The sequence below is a fragment of the Natrix helvetica genome (assembly GCF_964273705.1).
Source record: "Natrix helvetica genome assembly, chromosome: 2".
Lineage (NCBI taxonomy): Eukaryota > Metazoa > Chordata > Lepidosauria > Squamata > Natricidae > Natrix > Natrix helvetica.
Window position 1 is genome coordinate 256,393,594 of NC_138552.1, and position 13,767 is coordinate 256,407,360.

The 13,767-nt window shown below is 37.9% G+C and overlaps 1 protein-coding gene across 2 annotated transcripts in view; it reads left to right on the forward strand.

Annotated features, from left to right (window-relative positions):
• The window catches only part of PPP1R21 (protein phosphatase 1 regulatory subunit 21), a 30,795-nt gene extending 21,324 nt beyond the window's left edge, over positions 1-9,471 (forward strand). For both annotated transcript variants that reach the window (XM_081944285.1, XM_081944286.1), the window contains exons 20-22: positions 5,599-5,697; positions 6,263-6,391; positions 7,949-9,471. In XM_081944285.1, coding sequence (XP_081800411.1) covers positions 5,599-5,697; positions 6,263-6,391; positions 7,949-7,978 — 258 coding nt within the window. In that variant the 3' untranslated portion in view covers positions 7,979-9,471. The remainder of the gene's footprint in view (positions 1-5,598; positions 5,698-6,262; positions 6,392-7,948) is intronic.
• The last annotated feature ends 4,296 nt before the right edge of the window (positions 9,472-13,767 follow it).

Here is a 13,767-nt window from a genome sequence, read left to right on the forward strand (position 1 = left end):
TCTCAGGAGCCTTAAAGCAGCGCCTCCTTAAACCAAAGCCTCTGAGTAACTGGGAAAGAAAGGCGTGCTTTTTGGGCGGCAGTTTTCGGCAGGTTCCAAGCGCGGCTTTCTTTCCCAGTTACTCAGAGGCTTTGGTATACTCGGAGCTCACCCTCCTCCTCCTGCAAGCGTAAGGTGCCTCAGAGATTCAGGGGGGGGGAGCTCAGGGGAGACAATGGCCATAACAACTTCACTCCCCAGCAATGTGAGGAGCCGCTGCCCCCGCCTAAGCCCTCCCAGCCGAGCGGGAGCTCTGAAAGCGAAACCTCTCTCCTTTCCAGCCATCACGATCTCTGCAACGCCCGCTTTGCCTGCCCCATTTTTAGATGACCCAGGTGGCTACATTCGGCTTACAAGACGCACTCAGATTTTTACCCTCTTTTTTGGAGTAAAAAAGTGCGTCTTATAGGGCGAAAAATACGGTAATTGCCGTGTTTCCCCGAAAATAAGACAGGGTCTTATTTTCTTTTGCCCCACGAAATATGGTCTTGGGCTTATTATAGGGGGAGGGCTTATTGTTTTGAGGTTGCCGGGCAGCTGCTCACTTGCAAGCAGGCTCCCGAAGAGCCAGGCACAGCCTCAGGGGCGAAATAGCCATGAGGTGACCACACGTACGAGCAGCCGCCCGGCAAACCCCCTCTCCAGATGGGCAGAGCACCATTCACTGACCTAGGGGGTATCCCTAAGACCCCAAGCCACGTGGCGCTCGGCCCACTCCCCAGCTCCCACTGCTTGGCACATTAGGGATATCCCTTAGGTCAGTGCATGGAACTCTGCCCGGCCAGGTTGCTGCCACCACCGCGCTCCGAGCATAACTTCTTCTCCAGCTTCCAAACTCCAAAACTTGGCTGCCGAGTCATCCAGCAGCGGCTGCTCTAGGAGTGTGCTCTATGGTTGTGGGCCGGCTGCCGGACAGAGAGTCTTCTGGACAGAGTCTTCCAGCAGCCAGCCCACAACCATAGAGCGCACTCCTAGAGCGGCTGCTGCAGGAAGACTCGGCAGCCGAATTTTGGAGTTTGGAAGCCAGAGAAGAAGTTATGCTTGGAGCGTGGCGGTGGCGCTCTGCAGGGAGAGCTGGGCCAGGGCATGGTGAGGCTGGAAGGCATGCTTGCTGAGGGCGGAACAGGCGCTCGCGCAACCCCCCTCTCCAGCTGGGCAGAACTCCATGCATTGACTTAGGGGGTATCCCTAATGTGCCAAGCCGTGGGAGCTGGGGGGCGGGCAGAGCACCATGTGGCTTGGTGCCTTAGGGATACCCCTAGGTCAGTGAATGGCCCTTTGTCTGGCTGGAGAGGGGGTTTGCCGGGTGGCTGCTCGTGAGCGTGGTCACCTCATGGCTGCTTCTCCCCTGAGGCTGTGCCCGGCTCTTCGGGAGGCCGCTCGCAAGGGAGCAGCCATCTGGCAACTCCCCCCTCCGGTCAGGCAGAAAGTCACTCCCCAACCTAGCGGTATCCTGAAGGCGCCAAGCAACGTGAGTGCCTTCCCCCCGGCTCCTGCGGCTTGGCGCCTTCTGGATACCGCTAGGTCGGTGAGCAGTGCTCTGCCTGGCCGGTTGGGGGGGTTGTCAAGGGGACTTATTTTCGGGGGTGGGCTTATATTTTTTCCCATGCGAAAAATGTGGCAAAGTGTTAGTTTCAGGACAGGTCGTATTTTCGGGGAAACACAATATTATTGAAGTGAAGTATGCATGTGAATGTTATGAAGCTAAAACACGTACAAGAAGTACAAGTTGGGGAGAAAATAGCAGATGAGAAATAATCCAGGCCTGGTTATAAAATGGTCCAGAGGATGGAACTGAGGCTCTAAGTTTTTAGTTTCTGTTTTATGGTTTTGTACTTTTAATATTGTGGTGAGATGCCCAGAGCTGTGTTCTAACATGGGTGGACATACAAATCTTATAAATAAATAAATACAAAAATAATAAAATGGGCAGTGAGAAAAGGTTGAATGTTGTAATGATGTAAAGGAAGAAACGGTGTGATACATTGTTTTTGAAAATAGGAAATAGAAAGAGGGCTGTGTCTGAATGCAGAACAGAAAGAGCTGGTGAGGGTAAAGGATAATACTGAACATATGGATAATAAAAAGTGGCAAGATCAAAGAAGTATTTGTGTGATTGATCAAGGTAACAGTGGTAGTTGATATCTAAAGAGAGAAAACAAAAAAGTGTAAAGGTGGATTCACTTTTGGCTTTAGAGGCAAATTCTTCAACAGAATAGAAAGCAGGGTATCAAAACACTTGTCATTTTTAGGGTTGAATGGGATGAACCGGCATTGTTTACACAGACTGATGGTACAGGAAAAGAGCAAAGAATGAACTTAACATGAATGAAGTTGCACAGCTCCTCCTCCTATTCCAACGCAGTGTTCAGCTGTATGAGGAAACGACTGAAAAACAACCCAAAATTAGGGCAGGAAGCCAAGAGTTTATTGAGAAAAAGCAGCAAATGTGCCAAGAGCTGATAATAAGGAAAAACTAAAGGTTCCAAAAGAAAAAAAAAAACCTTTTTGAAGAAAATCAGTTGTTTGATAGGCTAAGGTTACAGAAGGAAAAGGAGGTACAACATAAGATATTCAGCAAATTGGTGATAGAAAGAATTGCAGAGTTTTTGCTTTAAAAAAGTTGATTTACAACTGTTTGTTTAATAACTGTTCAAAGTTACAAGGACACTGAACAGTGATTTATGACCATTTAACTTACAACTGTTGTAGCATCCCCATGGTCATGTTATAAAAATTTGGGTGCTTGGCAACTGATTCATGTTTTTATTTTTATAAAGATTTTTTTTAATTTTTGAATAAACACAAACAGACAAAACACACACACAAAACCATCTTCCATTACAAATTGTAGAAAGTGTGTCGATTGGTTACAAAAACTTCTGTGCATCCCTTTCACATTCATCACCTACAATTCATATCAAATCATATATTTTAAATCAAATATATTTATATATATTACTATCATCATACCTCAACCTTCATTTGACTATAATTGCTTTTACGTCCTTTTATATAAAATATTCCAGATTTAAAGCAAAACCACATAATGGCATTCCATTATCTCTTCCCAATATCATCCAGTAACATTACATCTTTATAACATGTTCTAAATAAAAATCGGTTATATTTAATAGCAGAGTTTCTAAACCTCCTTTCGTAGTCACCATTTGCAATTTATATCAAATTTCCTCTTATCAAACCAATACATATATTTGCATTATTATCATTATCAATCGATTATTTAACTGTATCCATTATCACTTCATTTTATACATAATGCATTTTATACAAATTTAACTAAATTTGACTTAATTTTTTATTATAAGCTTTCATTACATCAACCTGTGTCTTTCCAGTAATAGTGCAGTCTTATGTCTCTTGCTATTTGTGGCATTAGTATTCTGGTTATTTCCTTAGTAAGTTTTGTATGGACTTCTCTTGGCAACTTATTGCTTATTGCATATCTTGTATAAGCTCGAAACCTCCCATCTGCTTCTTCGATCAGCTTATCTTTGGTTACTAGTGCTTCTGAAAAAATTTCTCTCCTTAGTTCCATCAATTCTTCTCTCTTTTCTTCTTCTATACTTGAAATCTGGGGTAGAACTCCAGTCCATCTATCTCCCCTTTCCATATTCCACTCTTTCAATTTCCAACCACGCTCAGTTCACTGTCAGTCTCAACAATTTTCTTGTCTCTTTGTTTATTTTTCCTTCAGTTTTTAGAACTCTGACCTCCACTTTCTTCATTTGATGAACATCCTCAATTTTTCCATCAAATTTTACTGTTGTACGATCTATGTTCTCCAATCTCTTCTCAATTTTCTCTGTAACTTCTAATAATTTTTGAATTTCAAACATAATCTTTTGCAATGTTAAGGTTTCTTTTTCATGTTGCGCCATTCTTCCAACTTGTAAACACTGCCACTCTGGCATTCAAAGCTTTTTATTAAATTTAAAGCAAGTTCATTTATAATCTTTCAAGACAAGGCTTTGTTTTCACTCCACCTGCCAATAAAGCTCCCGAAGAGCACCTGTATAAACAACCCATGCTCTTCTCACTATCACTCTCTGTAAACAAGCTGAGGAACCTTGAAATGCAAAGTCAAATGATCAAAGAGAAAAAAAAGAAAAGACAATATTTCCAAGCCTCCAGCCTCCAAGTGGCTCCAAGTTACTTCCTTTCCTCTGTTATTATAGCCCTCTTTGTATTCCTTTTTTATCTTCTTTATATTCCAGGCTTAAAGAAAACAAAATTCTTAAATGGAGCAAAAAAACCCATGCAAGCCAGCATTATAAAAATAAGGAAATAGATTTTAATCCATAAGTATAAAAAAAAAAGAATATAAAAAATAGAAGAAGAAAAACTAATTCATTCAATTTAAAGAATAGGAAATATTTGCAAAACTTCCATCCGTAAAAGATTTTTTTTAAAAAAAGATAACACACTGTCTAGTGTAGCTTAATTTCGCCGCTTGTTCTCTTCTGTTTTCAAATTTAATTAGCTTTTATTTTTTGAGGTAGTCTCTTTTATAATAATAAGATTTCCTCACCAGATGGACACACTTTCTCTTTCCATTTTCCTTCCATTCCGGAGTTGTCCCAACTTCAGCAGCTTCAATGGCTGCGCTTCTGTCGCCGGCAAAAAGAGATTCTCTTGGATCAATCAGAGACTTTGCGGTGTCCCTGAGATCAGCAGGACGTACTCTTCCCTGTTTCCTCTTCGGGATGGTTTAGGTCCAAAAGGACCATCCAGCAGCAAAAGTATCGACTGCGATCTTGGAGTTCCAAGATGCACGTCATGTCGTTGCGACATCAGCTCCTCCTTCCAACTGATTCATGTTTATGATGGCTGCAGTGTCCCAGGGTCATGTGATTCCCTTCTGACAAACAAAGTGAAAGGGCAAAACAGATTTACTTAACAATCATGTTACTAACTTAACAACTGCAATGATTTACTTAACCACCGTGGCAAGAAAGGTCATAAAATGGGCAAAATTTATTTAATCAATGTCTTGATTAGCAACAGAAATTTTGGGGTCAATTGTCATAAATTGAGGACTGCCAGCATAGATCAAAACTTTTTGTTATTGAATTATAACAAAAAAAGAGAGACAAAAGGTAACCTAAAGTAGTGGACTTGGGTGGGGGCAGAAGCGGAGGTAGGTTCCTACTGGTTCGGACTGGTTTGGCCGAATAGGTAGTAACTTGGCCTTCCACATCCCCGAACCGGTTCTCTTTACTTTTCTAGTACTGTGCATGCGCGCACAGCACGTTCCTGAGCGAACCAGCAGTAGCAGCAGCCGGAACCCACCCTTGGGCAGAAGAGTATTGGGCTGTATCCAAAGCTAGAAATTGAGGAAGGCGGTTAAGGAAAAATGACAGGAGGCAATAGGATCAGATGCAATATCAACATGAACATTAACATAATTGTGGGGAAACGGAGGAAGAATAAGAGGCATTATTAGGAGATCAAGTAGTCAGCATTTCTGGGGCATATGTACTATGCTCTAGCTACAGTTGTTGGAAACTTAACTTATTGTGGTTTTTTTTTTAATAGTGCCGAGCACTTGTAAAACGGCTTACTCTAGCAGAGAACGCAAAAGAATCATCATTGGAAAAAATGAAATCAACAAGACTTAACATCAGCAAGTTACAGGCAAGTTTTTTTTTAAAAAAAACTTTGATAATGATGTAACCCATTTTTTTAAAAAAGTTTTGCAGTTTTAATCATGGTTTTAAGAATTGTCCAATTGGTGAAAGTTTAATTATTTTATCATAATTTTTAATAGCTGCCCAGCTCCAATGGACAATCCAGTTCTGTGGGTTGGATTTTTTAAAAATCTGCTTGTCCGCACTGAATTTCTCATCACTGGGTATGTGTGTGTTGCAGGGTAAATTGATGATGTTAGAGTCTCTTTTCCAAGCCTGTTGTTATGTGTTGTTCAGATAAAAATATTCTTTGAGTTCCAGTTGTAAAGTGGTTGGTCTTCAGTGCCGTTTGCCATCTCTCTAGTAGTAAGCGTAATTCCAATGTAATTCTTTAAAACAGGAATTGATCAACATCTTAAAGGAAATGCAAAATCACAATAAGCGTTAGAATATGAAGCTGGTTTTTTTCTCTGTGTGTCCCCTGTTTTATAGGCTACTTACTGATTGCAGCAATATATCATTGTTTTGTAATGTTGGACAGAACCTAAAGCTGTCCTTCTCTGGATTTTTAGGATGAACTGACAACAACCAAGAGAAGCTATGAAGATCAGTTAAGCATGATGAGTGATCACCTTTGCAGTATGAATGAAACCTTAACCAAACAACGGGAAGAGATAGATACATTAAAACTGGCTAACAAAGTAAGTAATCTCAATGCCATGAGTGATATTTGGTTTCTTGTGCAATTTATTGGAATGTTGTATTGTTCTGTGCATTTCTGGATATTTACCTTAATGATCTGTGGAAATGCCTTAGGCCTCATAAGGAAGATACACAGATGAGTACGCTATAGATTCTGTGAATTATGCAAAATTAATTTGAGAGTTTTGATTTGGCAATAAAGATTGTCTGTGGTTTAATGTTTAATTATGTCCAAGGTGCAAGTTTCATTCAGAAAAATATATTCTACATTAAGTATTTAGATGTGATCAGGAAAGAGATACCATTTTTGGAATAAAGGGTAACAGGATGGATAGCGCAAAACAAACCACTAAGTTAAGATGAGATGAAGAAAAATTTAAAGATACATGTTTTGAGAAGACGAATAAGTGAAGAAATTGATTTATACCTAGCAGTAGCAAGTGCAAAGCACTGAAATAAGAGAAATAGAGAAAGGGACTATTTTGAATGAGTGACAAAGACTTTATTGAGCTTTAAAATTGTGAGTCATAGGACAGATGATTTTAGGCTCACTCCTTGACCTCTCCATTTAGAAGGAATTCTGATAACAAAGTCTCTATCTTAAACCTTGAACTGTTGACAATCAATGCCATTTTTCGGGGCTGAAATGAATCAATTGTCTGCTCAGGCATGGAGATATTGTGAGTTAATTTGATGAGACATGAATGAGAAAACATGCATGCAGTTCTGTTATAGAAAGGCTAATTATAACCCTTCAGGTCTGAATAAAATCTCTGCCTTCTAATTTTAAAATTACTGGTTACTTACTACTTTTATTAATAGAATGCTTCCTGACAATTTACATAGCATTAGACCAGTTTGAGTCTTACATTAAGATTCATATGAATTCAAACTCAGTATGACATGAAATCAAGCCAGCAACCATACAATGATTTGTTAGAAATCAGTACTGTGAAATTCTTGAAGAAAGTAATCAATTAAGCCCCCAAATCATAATGTTATTTCTCACTAAAGAGACTTCCCTTTCTTCTAAGTAGCCAGAGTGTCTTGTGAGCAAAGCTTCATTTCTGAAATGTATTAAATAATAGCCTTCATATTTATTTACATGTTTGTTTATGATATGTTTTTGTGGTAAACAATTTTTTAAATAAAATTGCAAACATTTATTAAAGTGACTTAAAAAATCATCATTTGACTAGCTGGAAGATGCACTAGCAAATTTGTTGTATGAATCCAATCTAGCTGGCATATCAGTTGTCTTCTCAGCAGTCTTCTTCATGTATGGAATCTAGTACTTCCTTGCTGCTTTCCCAAGTTCCAAAATCTGGCTTGTAACTAAAACTTCAAACCTGTGACTTTTGTAAGTGGTGAATTTTTCCCCTAAAGGCAGTTTCTTGGTAAAATTAATTTAAAAAATTATTTAAAAACTTGAAAAGAAGCCATGCATAATTGTTGCCATCTAAAAAATTGAGCTGGAAGTACAGAATCCAATGCAGTTATACAGCAGCATTCTGTCATTTTTAAAATTATCATCTCTTGTTTTTTCTTTGATCTAGGGAAATTCCAAGAAGAACAAAAGCCGATAGTATTGGTTGGCTAGCTATTTTTACAATTATGCTGCTGCAAGGAAAACATCGATGCTGGGACTGGATTTCAGTTGGTCAAATCACCTGTTGTCTGGATATGGCTGTAATTCAGCTTAGGCTCTGATGTTGTGCATAAAATTGAAACCACACTGGCTTTGTTAGCCAGCGAAATCTAAACTGAACTTGGTGTGGTCAGAAACACGGGCTGGAAAATGAATATTGTACAGATAGCATGCATAGAACTTAACCATAATTTTTTATCATACACTTCAGATAAGTTTTAATTTCCATCTCCAAAGTTGTGTACTCAGTTGTGTATGTTTTGATGCATACTAGATGAACATATTGGGCATCAATGCAGTAGTTGTCTTTTCCTTCAGTCCTGCTCATCCATTCTTGTCTACAAGAAATAACCAACAAAACCAGATACATCAAGACTTTTTTGGCATTGTCCAACTGTACAATTAGTGTAGTATGTCTTCTAATAACTTTAGATTTTCTAAGAGAGGCAGCCTCAAAATGCTTATACTGAAACATTCAATACAATGTGACTAATACAAATTCCTATTAATTGTAATGAACAACTGAACATGTACAATAGTTGTCTTTTGAAATGAAGGAGAGAAAGAGGGCCAGAGAAGAAATTAATGTAAAATTGTCATGGACCTTTCTCTTATTTTTGTTTGTCTTACTTATTTTTCACACAAAAGTGATCACTAAGAAATCGCCCTCGCAGCTGGAATAAGATGCAGAGAGGAAAAACACTGAAAAGGACATCAGATAAACGCTGGTATACAAGATAAGATATAATAAGTTACTGAATTAGTAAAGCTGTGTACAGAAGGACTGCTGTGGAATTTGATGAACCAAGAATACACCCTAAGAGGTGCAATGCAGAGATTTGGGGATTTGTTTGCATCTCTGCCTATGTTTTTACATCATAGTTTGTTATTTTCTCTATCCTGTTCAAGTCCTCTTGAGAATGCTGGCTTGAATCTTGAGATCCACACTACTACTTTATAGAGATATTTGTTTTCAAATTCTAGCACACTTCTAAAAGTCTTAACTGGCCCTATTAGAGGCTGAATCAATCCTTGGTTGATTGCTGCATGGAATTTGAAATTGCCATCTAAATATACTGATATTTCCATTCACTTTTCTTTTGCAAGGGTTCCCTCAAACCAGGAATTCACAGAATTATTCACTACTGTATTAATTCTACTAACCTATAAGAGATAGCTGTTGTACCATCAGGTTACTCCACTGTATTAACTACGTCAATGTGCTTTTTGAATGTAGAATAAATACACTGCCAGTTAAATATTTCCTTTAGAGGTTTTTTGGAGGGTGGTAGTGGTCCACAATTTCACAATCGATGTAATATTGAACAACACTGTCTTGAGTAAGTTTATATCTCATGTTTTATGTTTTTTTAACAATATATCTGTACTACAGTGTCTGGAACAAATATTAAAAATCTTGACTAATGGAAACACGGAAGGATTTTATGCATTGAAGAAAATAATGCTTTTTCCGCCAAAAACAAATGTTAAACTGATAATTGTAAAAAGGGAATTACCCCAAACTGTCTAGAAAATTCATAATATTTATTTAGTTTGAAATAAGAACTAAGAGAGAATATATTTTAAAATGACTGGCTGATTTGACCTTGGCTATTTTCATATTATGTTGCTGATTCCTGAAATCCTTTTGTTATCTCTTTCTCAGCCTTTAAGACAGTAAGGCAGCTGTTAAAGGGGGCTGGGTAAAAAGAAAACATCTGGTAGAGGAAGATTAATGAAAAGCTCGTGTATATAGAGAAAAATGCATGCAATTTTATAGTATGCTGATTTATATTTGCAGGAGTTTTTTAATACAATGAACCACATGCACTGTGGTTTTGAAGGGCAAAAGGACACATTGCAGCAATTTCTGAATTGGCTCTTTCCCTACTTACCTTTTTAATATCTTTTGTCCTACATTAAGGCATACAATTTCCACATCTGCAATTTGGGAACTATTTTATTTATTGCCAGCTGACATGTTTTATTTCTTGTTCATTTCTATATAGGAATTGAACATGGGAAGCTTTGGTTTAGAATTGTAGTCAAATGGTTTAGTACAATACAGTGGAAGAATTCATGAAATATGTAAAGTCTGAAACACTGTACTACATACCTCCAAAGGTATTTGGGGGGGCATGTCTGTTGCTACTTCGTTGATTTCTTTCTTGATTTTTGCCTTTCTGAATTCATTTAGAATGATATAAAATAGGTTAGATAAAACTAGCATAACAACCCCATAATGAAATTTATATTAAACTCACAAAGCAGTAATATTGTTAGCCCTTTTCATGTTGTAGCATATATTTGCTTAATCCTTTCTTATGCATATTTATGCAGGGAGACCATTCTCTTATTTGCTCATGTCATAGAAAAAGTAGAATTTTTTTTTAGCTGGGATGCACTTTTATGCCTAGTTTTGTGGCTAAACACAAACATAGCCGTATTAGTGCAAGTGATCTTTCATCTGCTTCAGTTAGTTTCTGGGGGCATTATTGGTCAAGAGGGTACAGACACAGTGATAAGAGCTCAGTTAACCTCCCAACTGGCCAATTATTTATTCATCATGGTCAGCCATAGTTTGTTTTATCCCTCATTTATTTTCTACAATAACTGGGTCACAGTTCTTATGAGGTCGCAAGTCAAGTTTGTGGACCACAAGCACCCTTTAAAAGTTTCTGGAATAGCAACTTTATTTTTTTTAAGATTTGAGGGAGAAAATTTGAGGGGAGGCTAAGAGAATACATGAAAATGTATTTATTTATTTGATTTTTATCCCACCTTAATATATAATACCTAGTCCTCCTGTTTTCTCCACAACAACAATCCTATGAAGTGGGTTGGAATGAGTGAAAGTGACTGGCCGAAAGTCACCCAGCATATTTTCATGCATAATGTGGTACTAGAACTCACTCTCCTAGTTTCTAGTCCATATCTTAATCATCACACCACACTGGCTCTTCAAGGATATGTTTTGCTCTTCAAAAGTAAAAGCCCTTGAATGCTTTTGAAACAAAATGGTTGCCTACTGTACTGCTTGGCAATAGATAGCATATCTGAAAGTGGAGGACATTGTCTTCAGTCATTTTTCATCCAGATCACTTCCTGGTCAACCTATGGCTTAGTGAGACATGTGAATTCTCCAAATGATGGGGCCAATTAGCAAAGTCTGCCTGAGATGCCTAATGGATCTGGTTGGTTGCTTGAGGATTTTCCAATCAGTTTGGCAGAAAGTCCTCCATATGCTTTGTTCAACTTTGGAATTTAGAGATGACAAAGGCATCAACTGATCTCATTGCCTGTTGATTGTATCAAATTTCTGAATTTACCAATGAATCCAGAGAGATCAAGTAGTAGAAGTGATGCTTGAAGTCGCAGTGATATAAAACAAGGGATTAGAATATGAATTGAGTATAGATGTCAATCCAGATTTAGTGTGGCGAAGTTCTGTTACTTGTCTGGGCTTATTTCAGTGACAAAATTGTGTTGTTTAAGATGACTCTGTTAATGAAGGACAGAAGGAAAAACCTTCCTGCAGCAAACACAGCATATCTGTTGTGTATTTTGTCAATAAAAGTTACATTCAGTCAGGTCTAGACTGCTCATGAGCATAATTCTATGAAGAGATTTGGAGAAGGTCTTGCATGGCTATCTGTGATTTGTTTGGTCTTGTGAATTCTCAAGAAGTGGTAAGATCCTTTGCATCAAGAACTCTGCCACCTGAGGGCTAGATCCATGCCCCACCTGGTTCCTTTGAGCAACTATATGTCTGCATTTGGATTCAACAGATGACTAATGCTTCTTTGGGGGAGAAGGGATGGTATCTGCCATCTTAGGGGAGGTAGTGGTATACCTGCTCCTGAAGAAGTATATTTGGGGGAGAAATCGTTGAAGACAAAGTGGGGTGACAATTGCAGGGAAAATGTGTAATAGAGCAGATGTTCCAGTATTGGTTCAGATTAGATATATAACCAAAATAACATTACTGTAATCATTACAGTGGATATTCTTTCCTGGGACCTAAATGGAGGGAGTGAGGCCCTCCACATCCTATTTGCTGTCAGCAGCAGTCAGTATGACTGATTCTAGTATCCTTAAGCACTTTGAGAGGAGGAGTACTGTTTTATACTGTGCTCCTTCCTGAGCACAGTATAAAACTGTTCATAGTTTGGGACAGACAAACAGGTGAAGAGTCCCATCAGTCCCTTCTCTGTGGGATGCCACGGGTCTTGCTTATTTTTCCCATACATTTAATATTTGTATGAAACACTATTGGAGCCATTTAACATTCATTCACATAATATCAGTGTACCGTCTAGATCCAACTGTTACCGTAGCACAGTCCAATAAACCTAGCACTGTATCAAATCCTGAAATTACTTAAGCCACTATTAATGCACTTAAAGCTATTGTGCTATTAAGAATTAAGATAAAAAATTAAGTTCACTGGAGCAGCACCCATATTCTCCATGTATTTATTCAGGAAGAAAATATGAACCTTACATATTTTAAAGTGCACAATGCTTATTTCATAATGCTGAATCTCTTGTTAATCTGAGTGTCCTGCAACTGCTCAAAAGTGTCTGCTTTTCTTATCTGGACAAAGAAGCAGAAGCTGAGAATTCCTATGATTTAGTGGAAATCCATTTTGCTTCTATTTCAGTTTGGAATTTGAGATTGCAAATGAGAACGGAAGTGCCACTGTGTCTGGATATGAAAGGAATTCTTGATCACTAGTATAGAGATTCAGTTAAATTATTTTTGCAACATTTAAGGACTAGCTTAATTAGCCAAAATATGTTGACATTTGACAAGCTAGTGGAGTATTCTCAAACTGTTGGGATAAGAACACAATTAAAAAAATATTTTTGTAATTTGTTACTGTATTGGGATGAAAAAAACTAAAAATTGAAAATGACTAAATGTTAATGATAATTTTCTAGGACTTTGGTTAGCAGATAATTGTTTTTTTAATAATCTGTTGCCCTAATTTAATATTAGACAATACTTCAGTAAACTGGTTTTCCTTAATAGAGAGATTGGAGAAAAGATTACTTTTTGTTGAAATATGGTCTATCAATTATTTAAATGGATTTAAAGAATATACTGTTAAGTTCAGTTAACCAAAATGTAAGTGTTATATGTGCAATAGCAGTCTCAATTGTTTTACATGGTGGGCAGAGCTATTATATTCCACACATAATTAGGGTAGAAATACATAAATTCAGGAGAACCCCAGATTTTAGAGACACAAAAAGAAATAGTAGTGCCTAAAATTCCCAAGAACAAACCAATTAAACTCTAAATGTGATCAATGGTCTCAAAATCCTGGCTAATAGGCTATGATAATCATCATTAGAAGGTAGCAAAAAGTTTCTCTTAACTGCAATATAGCACTCAATTGATTTGTGCAGCAGATGCTGCCACTGTATAGGTGTCAGAGTTCAGATTAGGTGTCTGGTGTGTGAGAGATGCATTCAACTGTGAAGTGCATCCACATAATTTTTCAAAACAATGACTGATCTATCAACCAGTCAGCAAATTGGGGTGAGAGGAAAGAGTCTCTTTTGGCTGTCATTTACTGGTGATCCAGATTTTACAACCCAGATGCCACCACTAGATAAGTCTAATGAATTGCTAAGAGGTCTAAAAAACAATGTCAATAATTCTTGTGCCAAATCAAAGCATGCAAATTAAAGCATTCCCCATAGCTCTGTCAACCAAAAG